This window comes from Delphinus delphis, chromosome 6 (genome assembly GCF_949987515.2).
Source record: "Delphinus delphis chromosome 6, mDelDel1.2, whole genome shotgun sequence".
In the NCBI taxonomy this organism is placed as follows: Eukaryota; Metazoa; Chordata; class Mammalia; order Artiodactyla; family Delphinidae; genus Delphinus; species Delphinus delphis.
The window spans coordinates 82,071,703-82,090,127 of NC_082688.1; the positions used below are offsets into that span (position 1 = coordinate 82,071,703).

The 18,425-nt window shown below is 34.6% G+C and overlaps 1 protein-coding gene across 3 annotated transcripts in view; it reads right to left on the reverse strand.

Moving 5' to 3' along the window:
* GKAP1 (G kinase anchoring protein 1) overlaps positions 1 to 18,425 on the reverse strand; it is a 78,237-nt gene that overhangs the window by 502 nt on the left and 59,310 nt on the right. The window contains exons 8-12 of one of the 3 annotated variants that reach the window (XM_060014943.1): positions 17,929 to 18,081; positions 10,082 to 10,183; positions 6,506 to 6,569; positions 3,155 to 3,225; positions 2,570 to 2,647 (exon numbers count right to left, since the gene is read on the reverse strand). In XM_060014943.1, coding sequence (XP_059870926.1) covers positions 2,570 to 2,647; positions 3,155 to 3,225; positions 6,506 to 6,569; positions 10,082 to 10,183; positions 17,929 to 18,081 — 468 coding nt within the window. The remainder of the gene's footprint in view (positions 1 to 2,569; positions 2,648 to 3,154; positions 3,226 to 6,505; positions 6,570 to 10,081; positions 10,184 to 17,928; positions 18,082 to 18,425) is intronic. The other 2 variants (XM_060014945.1, XM_060014944.1) reach the window with 2 other exon arrangements.

An 18,425-nucleotide genomic window follows, 5' to 3' on the forward strand; every position in this document is an offset into this window, starting at 1 on the left:
TACGTATTTTAAATAGCAATAACCTTTGTTATTTTTACAAACGGTTAAAGTAGGTTGTAGAAAACAGTTATCTATTTGAACTGGTCCGGACTTAGTCTGATCACCAGTATCTTATTTTTCAGAGCTCATTTGCACTGTCCCAGATTTTTTTTTTAAATAAAAATTTTGGTCAGGACTTCCCTGGTGGCACAGTGGTTAAGAATCTGCCTGCCAATGCAGGGTTCGATACCTGGTCTGGGAAGATCCCACGTGCCGCAGAGCAACTAAGCCCGTGAGCCACAACTTCTGAGCCCATGCTCTAGAGCCTGCGAGCCACACCACTGAGCCCACACGCCACAACTACTGAAGCCTACGTGCCCTAGAGCCTGCGCGCCGCAACTACTGAGCCCACACACCGCAACTACTGAGCCCACACGCCACAACTACTGAAGCCCACGTGCTCAAGGGCCTGTATGCCACAACTACTGAGCCTTCGTGCTGCAACTACTGAAGCCTGCACGACTAGAACCCATGCTGCACAACAAGAGAAGCCACTGCAATGAGAAGTCTGTGCACCACAACAAAGAGTAGCCCCTGCTCGCTGCAACTAGAGAAAGCCCGTGCGCAGCAACGAAGACCCAATGCAGCCAAAAAAAATTGATCAAAATAGGCAATTTGCTCCATATGATCAGCAAATTTGGTGATTCACTTCATTACCCTTTTGGGTAATTCAATTTCTAATTCAAGTTCTGTATAGTTTTGTTCATATAAGACAGCATTAGAAATCTGATTTTGTTCATCAGTGGGTTTATTTGCTCAGTGACATATATAAATCTGTATTTAATTTCCTCCAAATGAAATGCCATCAGCGGTATTTGACTTGAGCCAAAGAAAGAGAAAGGTGGCTTAAAAGACAGGAAGTATTTTTCATTAATTACTTTTAACAACATTTTCTGCCTTACTCTGATTCAAAAAGCAAATAATCATTTTAAAAATATGGAAAGCACAAAGGTACAAAAAAATTTAATCATCCATAACTATTCTACCCTCCATTTTAACCATAAATAATGGTTTGATGCATTTATAATAATTTTATAATTTTTCTACATTTTTGTAAACTATGGCAATGATACTCAAACTTGGTTAATTACTAGAATCACCTAAGTAGTAATATTTTAAAAATTCTGATCGCTAGACTTTGTCCCAGCCTATTTACTTATGATAATTAGTAGTGGGCTGAACAATCAAAAAGTTCCCAAGAAATTCTGATGATCAGCCAAGTTTGGGAACTACTTGTCTGTGAAAGCACATTTTTTAGAGTGGTGGTTATATCAAGGGCACATGGAACCCAGACCCATTTAATAATGTTGGCAGCTTCTCTTTGTTTCACCCTTTTTCTGCCCATAACCTCCCTCCTGGTGTTCAAAAACATGTCTACAACAAACCTTCTTTAAAAAAAAAAAAAAAAATCAAGTATGAGAATGCTGTTATTCAGTCCTGACCAAATAAAAGTTTTGCAAAGATTCATTCAGAGAAAAAAAAGTACGAAGAGGTTATATGAAACTTGAGATGTATAATGACAGGTGTTAAAAATAAGATTTCCTGATAGCAGGGAAATAAAAAATAAATTTACTAAAAAACTTTCTACAAGGTAGATACCCACTATACAGAGGTACCAATGTTATATAGCTTAAAACTCTTACCTTTCTTCTAAACAAGAGTTTTTTAAAAATAATAATAATTCAAAGATCCTTTTCAAAGCTTCCCAGGCAAAGGGAATCTTCCTTCCTGGATTGATGACATGTCAAAGCTGGAGCTAAACAACTTTTATGTTCTCTAGGCCACCAGTGGTGGCTTTCGAACTTTTTTGACTATGACCCCCACATCAATTAACTCATTTTATATCATGACATAGACACACATACATATGTATATACAAATATATGTGTTTGTGTGTATTCACAAATATACATATACACATATATTGAAACAAAGCCCTGATATTGTTTACTGCTTCACCCTGAAAAAAATGCTGAATGCCATCTTGTAAATGCAGACGAAATGACAGAATTAGAAAAATCACTATTTTGCAACTACCAAAATAATAACTGATAAAAATATCATTAATCTGGATGCTAAAATCATTGGGTAAAAAGAAAAGGATATTCATACAATCTCAAACTATAACTTCACATATTATTTATTAATTACAAAGGGGAAAAGATATCTTTACAATGACGATATCTAGGAGAGATTGCTGTACCCAAGTGATAAAACTTATTATATAATGGGATAAATGTCATTATGTACCTTCCCTCGATAAGGTTCACTGGCACATATCTCACATCATCTATGTAGTACCAAAGGTCTTTTTGAGTTACTTTAGTTATTGCTGTATATACTAATGTCTAGAATAAACTTAACATTTTCTATGATGTAAATTATATAACCAATAATAACAAAATCATCAATATGTTTGGTGAATAAATTTTGGCCTAAGAATAAAATAGTACCTTTATTCTCACATGTATATACCTATTCCAAATGTATTATCTGTGATGAAAACACTTTCATAATTATAAAAGCATACCTGATATTTGGCTAATTCTGCTTGTAATACTTTCACTTTAGATCTTTCTTGTTCTAACGCAGCATGAAGTGAAGTTACCTATAACCAAATATTCAATAAAAGAAGACTTTTTGGGGTCTTTTTTGGTAAATACTCTTAATTGTTATTCACAATGATGATTTTTGACTATGAGATTAATGAGCATTAGAAGAGAACCTCTCTCCTCACAAACAATTTCAATTAGGCATTTTATTCAGCTGTATATTAAAGATACATAGGGCAAGCTCACTGTTCTAAGACAAGACCAAAGAATAAGGATGGGAAGGGGAGAAAATCAAGTCCATGAACAGGATAAGTTCTGTCTGTCCTTTCTATCTCTATATTCAGCCCACATCAACTAAAATACAACCTTATCTTCCCCTATTCTTTAGGACATACATACCTCCCTCAGTTCAGTAAACAGAATTTTCAATCATTTGCTATTACATAATAATAATGAAGTATGGTTTGCAGTATTGATGGGCTGTGTTTTTGTTTAGTCAAGTTTCATAATTCAGGACTAAAGAACAGCTTACTATAACCAGTCCTATATATAGTTTTTCTTACCTGTATCGTTAGCTCATTCTTGATACTTTGTGATTCATCAACTTGCAGAAGTATTTCTGCTTTATCTTTCACTGACAAAAAAGGAAAAACAGCAGTATAATCTTTTCAATCACTCAGATACTTTAACAATACTTTTACTGAACCAAGACAGCAATACAGTCAGGCAAAGATTAATTGTCCTCATACTTAATGTATTCCTTGACCCTATATATACCTCTTAATTTTCACTGGTAAATTCTGATCATTATTATCACCACAGCAGCTTTTATTGGAAATTCTACATTTCTGTGGTGTTAAAATATTAATTGTACAGACATGACAAAAGATTAATTTTTTCCATTTATACTGAAAAGGACAAGGACAGAGAAAATAAAATATTTCACATAGGGAAAAAAACTTTAAAATGCCTCAACTAATCTTAAAGCAAGATTTTAAAAACAATGTAGAGTGTTTTTGTTTGTTTTGTTTTGTTAAATTGTCAAGGTGTGCATATCATAAGGTCCACAAGAATTATTTTTATATGACTTTTCATACCATTAAAGCACTATCAAATAAGTGTTAGCTCATATGAGCACAGTTAATCATATAACATCTGTGGTCTCAGAACTGTTCATTCATCTAGAGGTTTTTCCCTCTTTGGGGAAGCAAGAGATCTGTTCTTTGGCCTCTGTGTTCCCTAAGCTTTAAAAATTTCCACATGGCTGACAATTTACTTAACCTATGGTAAAGGATAATACATGAAAAACTAATTCTTCAACTTTGAAAAGCTAGGAGAGACTGAAGAGGTAAAACTAATAAAATGAGTAAAGGAGGAAATGTCCAAATATATAAGAGTACTGATATCACCAGAGCTCCACCAATATAACTCTGTCATTCAAACTTATTTTTCACAGTTTAATATGATATGCACTAAGGTGAGATGCTGTGTCAAGAAACAAATCACAGTCCCTTAAGAATCAACTTGGGAACTTTTACAAATTATACTTTCTACTCCTCCATCCTCAGAATTAAACACACTCACTGAGAAGTAGTGATTTTTAACAATTATGTAATATTTTAACTACAGTCAATTTTCCTATAATGCTGTTTTGTGTTTCAAAGAGATTGATACATCAGGGAACAACATGAACATAACATGAATTGTGTACTTAATGCTTAAGCACAATTTCATGAACAAAGAAAACTGCACCCACTCACACACCTCAAATATCTACCAGCTATTTCAGCGCACTGTGTCAAGAACCACACCAAGTTTCCATCCTTCCATCACTTAACAGTTAACACACACAAGCTGCAACCCTTCTGAAACCTACTTCTACAGCAAACTTTAGGTTGTCTTCAAAGTGAAGTGCCATATTTATTATAGTATTTATGTATTCAACCATTTTAACATGTATAAAACTGTTACTGTTATAGGTTCCCTTTTTCTTTTTAATGTGTCACTGATGAAATTTTTGAGTATTGTATGCTCCTAACTCCATTTTCCCCATAAACTTTGTGGTTTTAACTGTATGATTTTATAGAGATTAGTGATTTTTAGGAACACATGTTGTACTGTAACATAACTGACTGCATTTATATTATAAATGCTAGAGTTTGTAAACTCTAACGTACTGTATTTTTCATGTCATGGTCCTGTATAAAATTGTTCTACTTGGACTACTTATAGCACTGAGTATGGACACTGATATTATTTACTGGTAGCCATTTTTAATCTATTTTTAAAACTTTATTTATTTTATTTATTTATTTTTGGCTGTGTTGGGTCTTCGTTGCTGTGCGCAGGCTTTCTCTAGTTGCTGCAAGCGGGGGCTACTCTTCGTTGCCATGCGCAGGCTTCTCACTGCAGTGGCTTCTCCACTGCAGAGCATGGGCTCTAGGCACACAGGCTTCGGTAGTTGTGGCACCCGGGCTCAGCAGTTGTGGCTCGTGGGCTCTAGACCACAGGCTCAGTAATTGCGGCGCATGGGCTTGGTTGCTCTGCGGCATGTGGGATTTTCCTGGACCAGGGATCGAAACTGTGTCCCCTGCATTGGCAGGAGGATTCTTATCCACTGTGCCACCAGGTAAGCCCCTTTAATCTATTTTTGAGAGTAAGTTTTTATCAGTTAATTTTCTCATTTTTCACAAACGTTTCCTTAAGGAATATTACTTTATTTTTAGGTATTTAAAAATCATACATCCAATGTTCAATGATACCCTTACTTTCTTCAATTAGAAATACATCTTGTAAACAATTATTTTCATAATTTTATTCATTAAATGATCCACATGGAGCTCAGTGACAAGCATATCTAAATCAATCTCAGGACACTGATATCTAATTGTTCAAATAATGCCTTTTCCCATTATTATTTAACTTCTATTTTATCATAGTTAAGCTTGTAACAGTTAAGTTATATTATAGAAGTCATAAAGTTATAAAAAGTATTTGACTCTACTTCAAGACTATATATTCTGTTCAGCTGGACATGATTTCTGGTTTTTGATAACTGTTATTTAATAGTCTAAATATTTGGTTGGACAATTCCACTCCCAGTATCTTCATATTTGAAACAATTTAGGGTATCCTGTTTACTTATCCTTTAAGGTGAGCTTCATAATTTCTCAAGTGCTATACAGTACTCACAGGAGCTATATGTGGGATTTCATTAACATTTGTTAACAAGGGAAATTGTTTATTACACTTAATTTTGTCTATTCAGAAGACTTTCTCATTTATTCATGTCTTTCTTTATGTCTCTTTTATGGTTCATTTTCTTTTGCAAATTTAATACACGCTTCCCTTTCTGTTATTAATGGAAAATTTTCAGAGAGCTTTCAAGGTTAGCATCACTAGGTATTCATATTCAGGAATGCAATTGATTTGGGGGGTTTCATATAACATCAACTTTACTAATGTTATTATCTCTAATCTTTTTTGATTGATTTCCTTGGCTTCCTGCTGGTAATCTACTGCCAAAAGTTTAGAGTGGCAGCAAAAGTATGAAGAGTCGGGGCTGGTGGCGGGGGGGGGGTACAAGGAAAACCTAAAATCATGACAGGCCTTCTCCTCTAATAATTAATAAACAGAATCTTAAGCAAATGTTTTCTTGTTTTGCCTCTAAATGTACTCCAATAATTCATAAGAATTGAAATTTCAAGAGTTTCTTAGCTGAATAGTTGTAAACTTGTGTAATACTAAGGTGCTGCAACGGAGACTTGTAATAATAAAATTATCAACAATATCCAGTTTGTATCCTTTGGGAAACCTTTTTATTTTGTTGAATTAATAAATCATATATCTTGAAAAGTTATCTTCAAATATTTTTAAGATTAACTTTTAATTCTAAAAACACAGAAATCACTTACTTTCACCTTCCTGAAGCATTTTCAATAACTGTGCATTTCTTGCCTTTACTTCTTTATACTTTGCCTAATAATCAAGGAAAAAAGATTTAATTTTTAAAAAGTAAATGATATAATTAACGATTTACTACCAATTTATGGAGCTATGAATCTAGGCTTGCTCAAAGACATAAATTACTTCTGAAAGAAAAAAGATGGAGGAAAATGTATTCACAACTATCTACTACTTAATTAAATCCCTCGTATAATAATACAAATCAATATTATAGGTGACTGTATTTAAAAAGAGTAGAGTAAAAGTGGAGAAAACTCAGAATAAAACTAAATTTTCCTGAAGAGTCTTTCTCTTTTCTTCCTCAAATAAAATCCTTATACAATTCAAAATAATTATATGAAAACAAAAAGAAAAATGATTCATAGTTCTATACCAGTACTATACTAGAACTCTCTGTATCTGTTCTTTATCGGCCACTGTCCAATATGTGGCTGCTAACTACTGGAAACGTGGCCAGTGTTACTGAGAAAATGACTTTCAACTGTATTTAGTTTTATTTAATTACAATTTTTATTTTATTTAATTTTTATATATAAAAATTTTAAATTTTACTTTTATGTATTTAAAACCCATATAGTGTATTAATTTTACACCACGTGTAGTAGTTACTGTACAGCACAGTTTTATATTTGCTCAGTTAAGGCTTTACTAATCTTTTGTTATTTCATTAAATATTTTAAAGTAATTTTTGAATTACTTACATTTTGGCTGAAATGAATTAGTAATTTACTGAAGTATCTTTCAATTATTTTTCAACTTAAAAAAAATGGCTTAGCTTCTTTTCAAACTACATGAATGACACAATTATACATTATAAACAATTTTGGAATTGTGTTCCCACATTAACATCCATATTCCAGGGAACTTTTCCCCTACACTACTCTTATTCAACGTGTCTTATAGCACACACTGAAGTATTTATAAATATTTAATACATTCGAGAAAACAATATATTTAGTAACTATAGAAATACAAGAGGTCAGGGAAAGAAAACAGATCAATATAAGAAATTTGTCATTTCTTCTCTCAACATGTACACAGATATGTACAGAAGTTACCAGATTCAAAAATCTTTCTTGTAAAACAAAGTTGATGTATTTTAAATTAAGTCCAGTAGATGACTTTTACTAAATACTCTGTCCAGTAAATTGCTGAGGATAAATCAATAATGTTACTGAGTAATACTGCAGACAATACATTGAATGGAAGAAGTAAACATAAAAGGGAGTAGGACTTTTGAGAAGCTAAGTAATGAAAGAGGGAGATAAGTCAGATGGAAACATAAAAATATGAAGGGGAAAAACAAATACAGTCAACTACAACTATACTCACTATGAATATAGAAATATATCTACTGGGAATATAAAACTGTATCCACTATGAAATTCTCACTCTCAGGGTTTCAATCAATGTTAATATCTCATCAAACTCTAGCTCAAGCCTTTTCTCCAAGGTTCAGATCAGTGTATATGGAAGCATGTCTTTAGTTAGTCTTCAAAACCTAAAGCCAGCTCATAAAGCAAAAATTGCAAATGAACAAAATTACCCCTGAATATTCTTTATACTGCGATAAAAATAACATATATAGTTTTGCATTTACAATCCTGAAGAGTAAATGTATCTATGAAAACATAAGAGTATAAAATCCTAGTACTGTGCAATTTATAATAAAGAACATATGAAATATACAGTGCCCTCATTAGTATTTTTAACTTCATGAAAAAGAGAACACAAAGTTAAACGCACGTATGGTGTGACTCCAATGTGTCCAACACAGATGTTCAACATCCTGAACATCTATGCCTGCATCCACAGCCATTTCAAACTCAACATGTCCAAAACGAGATCTATTAGTTCCGTTTCCCCAAACCAGTTCAAAATGTGTTCTTCCTCTTACACTCAGTACCTGTTAATTTTGTTACCAGACAGTCTTCACTCCAGGCCTCAGCTATACGCATTATCTTCCACAAAAAAATTCTCATGTCACTTCCCTACTAAAGCCTTCACTGCCCTCTCCGTGTCTAAAATGCAAATGCCTTCAAATACTAACCTCAACTAACACCCCCAATCTCACCTTCTACAACTTCGCATTTCTCTAAACATCAGTAACAATGCATTTCCTACCATTCTCATGCCTTGTATGCACTGTTCTATCTGGAAAAACTATCTTTTTTTTGGTGAAACCTTTACCAAGTTTCAATAGCAGCAACGGATTTATTCCTGTTTCTGGGCTTCTGGAGCACTCTGTCAGATCTCAATCACAAATTCTACATTGTACTGCAATTATTTACATGATTACCTTCTCCATTAGACTATGAGCTTCTTACTAACTCATCTTTGTATTCACTGTGCCTAACACATGGTAAATGCTCAAAAAAAGCAAAAGAAAATATAAATGACAAAGAAAAAACTAAGGCAGAAGTGGGTGCAGTTCAAAAAGCTTTTAACAGGGATAATTCTTAAAGACATGAGTAGACGAGGAAGGGAAATATAAGAACCAGCAGGGCTGGAACTTGACTCTTTTTCACTATTACATACACAGGGTCTAGAAAAGCACCTGGCCTATTACAGGCATTCAACAAATAATTGTTGAGTGAATAAATATTAGTTCAAAAAGAGAATGATACTTGAGATGAATAAGAGATTTTTTTAAAAGCCTAAGAAAAGAGGAGAGTAATAGGCTTGTGTTTAAAAAAAAATTGTAGAAATGACAAGTGTTGGCAAGGATGTGAAGAAATTGGTACCCTTGTTCATTGCTGGTGGAAATGTAACATGGTACAGCTGCTATGGAAAACAGTTTGATGGTTCCTTAAAAAGTTAAACACAGAATTACCATATGATCCACTCTTAGGTATATACGAACAGAATTGAAAGCAGGGACTCAGATACTTGTACATCAATGTTCATAGCTGTATTATTCACAATAGCCAAAAGGTGGAAACAGTGCAAGTGTCCATCAACAGAGTAATAAACAAAAAATATGGTATATACATACAGTGGAGTATTATTCAGCCATAAAAAGGAATTAAGTTCTGATACGTGCTACAACATGGATATGCATGCTGAAAACATGCCAAGTGAAATAAGGTAGACACAAAAGGACAAATATCATGATTCCACTTATAGGAAGTACCTAGAATAGGCAAATTTACAGAGATTAGAGGTTATCAAGGATTGCAGTAGAAGGGGAAATAGGGAGTTTAATGGGTACAGAGTTTCTGTTTGGGATGATGAAAAAGTTCTGGAAATAGTGGTGATGGTTACACAACACTGAGAAAGTACTTAATGCCACTGAATTGTACACTTAAAAACGGTTAAAATGGCAAATTTAATGTTATATGTATTTTACTATGATAAAAATATACTATCATTCAGATTATATATAATTAATGCATTAAAAAAACCTAAATAGCAGAAATATTATTTCTATCAATCAAATATTAAACATATTTCAATATAATAAAAACAGAAAATGTACAAATTTATAGAATTAGTTTACTTTACAACAGTAAATATATACAAACCTCCCACTGAGTGATCACATTTTTCAGCTTCTGGATTTCAGCATCTTTTCTTTCAAGTTCCAACTTTAGTCTTTCAATTCTTCCATCTTTTAGAACTACTTCCTAAAGGGGGAAAACATTTTAGAACAAAGACAGTTCTGCCAATTCTGATTTACAATATCCTTTTTGAAAGGTTTAAGAGGAAAAAAAGTCCCAATTTTAATTCATTTTCTAAAGCAACCTAAACTGTTGAATACATTTCCACTTGTACTCAATTTTATAAATGTAATTATGTACAGTACAAGCAAATAAGATATTTATGCCTAATCTCAAACTACAAACGTAACCTAAAACAATATCAGGAATTTGAAATGATATTTCCATCCTGGAATAAACATACTAAAGTGGTCTCTGACAAGTTGTTATTAGTCTATCTTAACAACCTAAAAGAATTGAAAACTTATGAGAAAAATACAAAATAAATAATATAAAAAACCAAAAATAGGGCTTCCCTGGTGGCACAGTGGTTGAGAGTCCACCTGCTGATGCAGGGGACACGGGTTCGTGCCTGGGTCCAGGAGGATCCCACATGCCGCGGAGCGGCTGGGCCTGTGAGCCATGGCCGCTGAGCCTGTGCGTCCGGAGCCTGTGCTCCGCAACGGGAGAGGCCAAAACAGTGAGAGGCCCGCGTACCGCAAAAAAAAAATAAAATAAAAAAATAAAAATAAAACAAAAATAGTTTTTCTCTATATTAGCAATGAACACATAGAAGATATAACTAGAAAAAACATTTTCTCCAGACAGCAATAAAAAATATCCCCAAGAATAAAATTCAGTAATTTTCAGGATCAATAAATGATAAAATATTGAAAAGGACAGAACAAAGCATGTTTTTAGATAGGAAAACTAAGTATTACTAAATATTAATTTGTACATTCAACAGAAATTTCAATAGAGTTTTGTTCTTTGGAACTTAGCGAGATAGTCAAAACTTCACCTGGGAGAATACAGGATAGAAACAAAAAGTTAATGCAGTAGAATTTGCCTACCAGATAATTATATATTATACAGCAAAAATAATTAAAACAGCATGTCATGGCACCTATGTTGACACAGCAATGTAACAGAAAAGAAAGTCCAGAAAGAGATTTAAGACACAAGAATTTATTATAATATAACTAACTATGGTATTTTAAAGAAGTGAGAAAAGGCTGAATTACAGAATAATGGTAGTATATGGGACAAATGGCTAATTGGAAAAATCAAGTTAAATGCCTGCCATCTTGTAACATACACCAAAATAAATAAATTTAAATGCAAAAAAATCAACCCAAAGTCATACTTTTCATAAGGATATATATACTGGTTCTCTATATCTAATGAGTAATGTGGTGACAATTTTATTCCAAAAATACTCACTGAGCACCTATGCTGGGTGCTGGGTGTACAATGGTGAACAGAACTGAAAAGATTCTTGCCCTCATGGGATTTGTCTGGTGGAGGAGGCAGATATTACATAAAGAAATGCTGCAATTAGAAACCAAGGTTTAAGCAATGACGAAAAGAAACACAGTGCTATAAAGGGAATAATGTGGATTATTCCCTGGTGGATCAGGGAAGCTCTGAGGCCATGACCCTTAAGATGAACCTTGAGTGACTGGGTAGGAATTGGCTAAGTAAAAAGTGGAGGGAGATAAGAGCTTTCCAGGTAGAAAGAACAGTAGGTATAAAGGCCCTGAGGCAGGAAAGAGCCTACAGAATTTGAAGGATATTAAAGAGGCAAGCCCGGTTGGAGATTAGTGAAGAAGATGATAGTATAAGATGATTATGGAAGAAAAAATTTGGATCAAACTTAGAAATATACATACTATTTTAATGGCCCAAAAATCTCATTTCCGGGAATTTATCTTAAATAGATACGCGAGGGGGGAGTATCTATGAAAGTGTTCACTGCTGTTACAACAAAAAATTGGACATCAATTTAAATGCCCAACAATAAGGATATAGGCTAAATATATGACAAATTTACAAACTGAAAACTCTGAAATCACTAAAAATGATGATACAGAACCATAAAACACATCTGTATGATCTCAAAATTGTAATACTATATACAAAGAAAAAATCCTGGAAGGACATACATCAACATTTTAATAACTCTCTTAGAATTATTATGGAAGATTTCACTTTATTGTTTAAAAATTTCCTTTCATCAAAATTGTTTTATACTGAGTATATAATCATTGAATAATATAAAATAGTATTTTAACTAAAAAAAATAAAACCACTTAAGTATTAAAATAAACTCTTTATAATATTACTAGCTAACATCTTTGAATAGGAAAGCTCTTCTGAACATAGTATGAAAGGGAGAAAACAAAAAGGAAAAGACTGATAGATTTAACTTGATGAAAAATCTCCAGAAACACTGAAACAAAATCAAAAGGTAAATGAAAAAAACTAGAAAAAACAGTTGCACCTATATGCAGGCATATGACCAATAAAAACTCAATAAGTGTGCAACCTCAGTAGTAAGCAATGTTATATCAAACTGGTATATTTAAATTTTTTCCTCATGGGCTGCCCTGGTGGCGCAGTGGTTGAGAGTCCACCTGCCGATGCAGGGGACACGGGTTCGTGCCCCGGTCTGGGAAGATCCCACATGCCGCGGAGCGGCTGGGCCCGTGAGCCATGGCCGCTGAGCCTGCGCGTCCAGAGCCTATGCTCCGCAACGGGAGAGGCCACAACAGTGAGAGGCCCACGTACCGCAAAAAAAAAAAATTTTCCTCAGTGTGCGGCTTCTCTGCATCCGCAGATTCAACCAACCTCGACTGAAAAAAATCCATGTATAAGTAAACCCAAGCAGTTCAAACCTGTGTTGTTCAAGAGTCAATGTATTACTTAATGATCTGAATTGCTCACCATCTCTGTATTTAACTGAAAAGTGGTCCATGTAAGTTTCTACATTATTGGGGAAAAAGTGTAAATCCACAGAAAAGTAGGACCACAACGAAGTATCAATGGTAGTTTTCTCCAAGTGAATGAGATTAGGGTCAATTTTTTTCCACTGCATCTGCAAATTGGGGATCATAAAGGTGCCTATCAACTTCACAGTTAACTGTGAGAACTGAATGAAATAATCATTTTAAGTACTTAATAGAATATCTGGTAAATATATACTAAGCCCTCAAGTATTTTTGCCACTATTAAAATTTCTTCACTTATCAGTTATTTCCAGAATTTCTACAACAAACATCACTTTTTAAAACAGAAAACCATATTGTTTTAATGTATACTCATTTTTATGAAGTCCTATATTTCATTAAATAAATTTTAAACTTATCTTCTAAGTAGAAGACATTATACTAAAATGAAGATAAAAGGGTCTATAAGTCTATGTCCACAAGGGATTTGTAATCTATTAAAAATAATAACAAATAAAAATGTGCTGTGTGAAATGTGCCATAAGAAAAACAAAATGCTATGAGGTATAGAAAAAGAAGGAAAGATCATATCCAGATTTTCTGTGTTTGGGATTGGGATAGGGCAATGAGAGAGCTTCAGGGAGGAGACGGCATGTGAAATGAACCTTGAGCAAAGCTGGGAAGGATCCAGCGCTGTGATAGGAGTGCTCTGCTCTAGCTAGAAGAAAAAACTGGAAAGAGTACAGCTGAAGTTACTTAGGCCGAAGCTACACTGTAGAACAATGATTTCAAACTTACTGGACAGCGACCCATGTTAAGGAATGTTTTCTATCGTGACCCAGAATGCACATACATGTCAGTGTATGTATGTATTTGTATGTTATATATATATATATACACAGAAACAAATTTCATAAAATACGAACAGATGTCATATATGCTGACAACTTTTTTTTTTGGTTAGTGCTGGTAGCAATCTACTAAATTGATTTCAGGACTGGTTAAGTGGGTTGGGACTCTCAGTTTGAAAAGCTTGAGGGCTTTAAATGTCAGGTCGAGGACATCTGCACTTGATTCAACAGACACTGAAGCTTAGGGACATGGTGTGGCAGGATGGAAGTCTTGCTTTTCAAAAAGTCATCTGTTCAGACTTCCCTGGCGGTCCAGTGGTTAAGACTCCACGCTTCCAGTGCAAGGGGCACGGGTTCGATCCCTGGTCAGGGAACTAAGATCCCACATGCCGTGTGGTGCGGCCAAAAAATTTTTTTAAAAAGTCATCTGTTAGGGGGAAGGGTGAGCTATGACAGGGCGAGAGAGAGTCATGGGCATATACACACTAACAAATGTAGTAAGGTGGATGGCTGGTGGGAAGCAGCCGCATGGCACAGGGATATTGGCTCGGTGCTTTGTGACAGCCTGGAGGGGTGGGATGGGGAGGGTGGGAGGGAGGGAGACGCAAGAGGGAAGACATACGGGAACATATGTTTATGTATGACTGATTCACTTTGTTATGAAGCAGAAACTAACACACCATTGTAAAGCAATTATACCCCAATAAAGATGTTAAAAAAAAAAAAGTCATCTGTTAGCAATGTATAAGATAAATTACCTAGAATTAGAAGGCAGGATGCAGAAAGACTTATTAGGTTACTGAAATAATACCAGTAAAAGATAATGAGAGCCAAAAAAAAAAAAAGATAATGAGAGCCTAAACTAGAGAAATGTTAATAAGAATGGAAGAGAAGATAGATCTGAGAACTATTTCAAAGATTAAAAACTCCCAAACTTTGAAAAACAGAAAAGTGAAACAGGAGGTTCAGAGTCTGAATATCTGGATAAAATGATAAAACCAAAAACAGAAATGAGGAAGTCAAGCCAAACGCTTGGTTTGGAGCGTAAATGATGACCTCGAGTTTGGACATAGTGAGTATAAGGTATCCACAGAACAAGAGTGAAATATGCCACAAAGACAATTGATAAAACAGAGCCCCGAAGGCCATTAGAGGGAATGCCAGTGAAGCTGTGGAAAAGTTAGTAAACTCATATCCTGCTGCTAGAAGACAATGTTGGTAACACATCAAGAGCAACACAGATGTTTACATGCTTTGATGCAATTACTATTTTTTTTTTTTTTTGCGGTATGCAGGCCTCTCATTGTTGTGGCCTCTCCCGTTGCAGAGCATAGGCTCCGGACGCGCAGGCTCAGCGGCCATGGCTCACTGGCCTAGCCGCTGCATGGCATGTGGGATCTTCCCGGACCAGGGCATGAACCCGTGTCCCCTGCATCAGCAGGCGGACTCTCAACCACTGCGCCACCAGGGAAGCCCTGGTGACTTGCTTTTTTCATTAAAGATTATGTTTTTGATATTCATCCACGTTGCTATGTGTTGCTGTAGCTCATTCATTTCTCCTACTGATTTTGTTGTCACAAACAACTGAGTTTGAATCATTCTTGTTGAAGATGTCTTCAGGGTTTAATCTAACGTAGAATTTCTAAAACACAGTCTCCCCATCATCTTCAACTTTAAAAGTTAATGCCAAATTGTTCTCCAAAATGGTCATACCAAATTACATTACCACTAGTAATTTGTTACTGTTGTTCTACATCCTTACCATATGGCATATTGTCCAATTCCTATCACTAGTCTTCACCTTCCTTCCGTTTTTCCTAGGCACTGCAGTGAAATTAGTATTACCATATAGAACTTTGTCCTCTGCTCAAAAACTCTTTAAAATCTCCTGACTAAATCATAAATCAGGCTTTTAAGTCCTCCACAATCCCTCCAAACCCACTATGCCAAATTTATACTATGCTCCTCTTTGAATTTTGTCTTAATTAAACTGGTTTATTCTTCACTGCCTCCATTCTTTTACTCTGACATTCCAGTTTCGTCTCCCTCACTTCTTCATGTTCAAATTCTACTGTCCCTTAAATTCCAATTCAAAAGCTATTTTCCGACTTCCCTGGTGGTCCAGTGGTTAAGATTCCACTCTTCCAATGCAGGGGTCCCAGGTTTGACCCCTGGTCAGGGAAATAGATCCTGCATGCTGCAACTAAGAGTCTACATGCCACAACTAAAAGAGCCTGCATGCTGCAACTAAAGATCTCACATGCTGCAACTAAGATCCCACACATCACAACTAAGACCTGGCACAGCCAAATAAATAAATAAATAATTTTAAAAAGCCCACAAAAACCAAAAGCTATTTTCTCCTAAGAAAGCCATCTCTCATCTCCATTCCTATGAATTACCTTTTTTGGATCTACCACTTTCCACCTTGTACAAAAACAATTATCAAGTGCATGCTGTGTACAACATGCTCTGCTAAACATTTTACATCATAATCGCTAATTTTCATAATAACAGTGCCTGAAAGGCAGGTAATTTCATTCCAATGTAACACAGCTGATAAGCTGCAGTGCTATATTTTGTGTTATTAGGTTTGATTTCAAAGACTGTTCTCTTTCTACTATACTGCACTGTCACTTTGGTTTTAAAATATCATTAACATTACTTAATAATTTAATTAAACTTATGTGTACCCAACTTTGCCCTACAAAAGATCTGAAACATCTAATTATTTGCTCAAGTATATTAATATCATTCTTACTATCCAACAATGATCTGAGATGACTCAGAAAAATAAGAAGATACAAACCACAACGGGGAAAATCATAATCAATGTAAAAAGAGGAAACAAATATGCTAACTATAAATGTTAACACAGTTGCTTGCACTGTACATAAAATTTGACAGTCAAGACAAGACAGGAAAACACAAAATTTAATTCAATGCCGGAAAGGAAGAAGCTCACAAGTACCTCAGGGCAGGCAAGGATTTCCCGTACTAAGTTGAAAATAGATTTTCATGTGGTATAGTGTTTTTATAAAGCAATATTATTGCTGCATTGGAGTGACAAGTTCTTAAGAGTCTGGCTTCTTTTGTGTCCTATATAACACAACACAGCAGTGTTTAATTTGTTGAATGACTGACCAGTAAGTATTGGAGGTCAATATAAGGTAAAGAACAGATTCACAGTTTAAGAGGAAGTAAAAGAAAAGACTGGTGGTTGTGGTGAGAACAATAAATGCAGACTTAGAGGTCTCTATAGGATAATATCTTTTCTTTCTTTCTGTATTTCTCCAAACAATATTTTAAAATGTGAATACCATTCTTAGCTTGTGAGCCTTACAAAAACAGACTGCTAAAAAAAACAAAACAAAACAAAACAGACTGCTGCCCAGCCATAGTTTGCAACCCCTGGTCTGCAGGATAAAATTCTAACTTCTTAGTTTCACATAAAAAGACCTTTATAATCTAAATCCAATCTATTTCTCTAGTCATGTTATCCCACACTCACTTAAGTCTATACTTCTTAGATGCAGAATTTTTCAGTTTCCTGAATATTAAGTCTAAGGCTTTTCATAGCTCTGGGCCATTGCTCTTGCAGCTCCCTTAGGTTTTCTCCATTTCTCAGTTTATACAGTTATTCACCATTCAAAATCCATCCCAAATGTCACTTATTTATATACCTTTCCCAATTCACCCAAGGAGTGATCTATTACCTTTTCTATTCAAAAACCTCTTTTTTATTGTTCATATCTCTCTTAAAGCCTTCATCATGCTGAATGATATTTTTCCAGTCTCCCTCCTCCTATCCCCACTACTCTGTCTAAGGCATGGATGGTCTTATCCATCTTGATATTCCCACTCCCCTACACTGGTGCCTAACAATACCTAGCATTATAGCACATGCTCAATAAATATTCATCAACTAAAGAAGTCTTCATACTTTTTAATATAAGTATCTATGTGTAATAATGACTAAGATAATATCCTAAAACTGTAACTTTATACAATCATAATTGGGTTCCACTGCTTAGGTTTTTTAAAAGAAAAATAATTTCACTGTGATTTTAAGAGAATTTTCTATTTTACATGCCTGGTTGTGTTCATGAGCTGTGCAATTATCTGTTCCATTATATTCTGTAAGCTGTTCTCTTCTTTTTTCTCTAATAAGAATTTTATGAACATCATCTTCCAGTCTATTGAAGAATCCTCCATCATGTGATAAAGTCTGAGAAGAACTCAATTCCTGTCAAAAATGAATTAAGATTTACTATCAATCAACACAAAAGTGCATGCATGCATTTAATAAACCTGGTCAGCCACTAGAAGGATAGAGAATGAAAAAAAAATAACATAGAGACAATCAACCATCTGATTCTTCTCTATCTCCAGAAGATAACCAGTAGAGATACATTTGCAAATGTCCTTTTCTTTACTTCATATTTTTTGAGTTGGGTATTGCTTGATTTTTAAATTATTTTTTATCCATGTACCATACAATTTACCCATTTAATTTGCACATTTAAATGGTTTTTAATATATTCACAGAGTTGTACAACCATAACCCATTTATAAAGTTACATCAAGCCC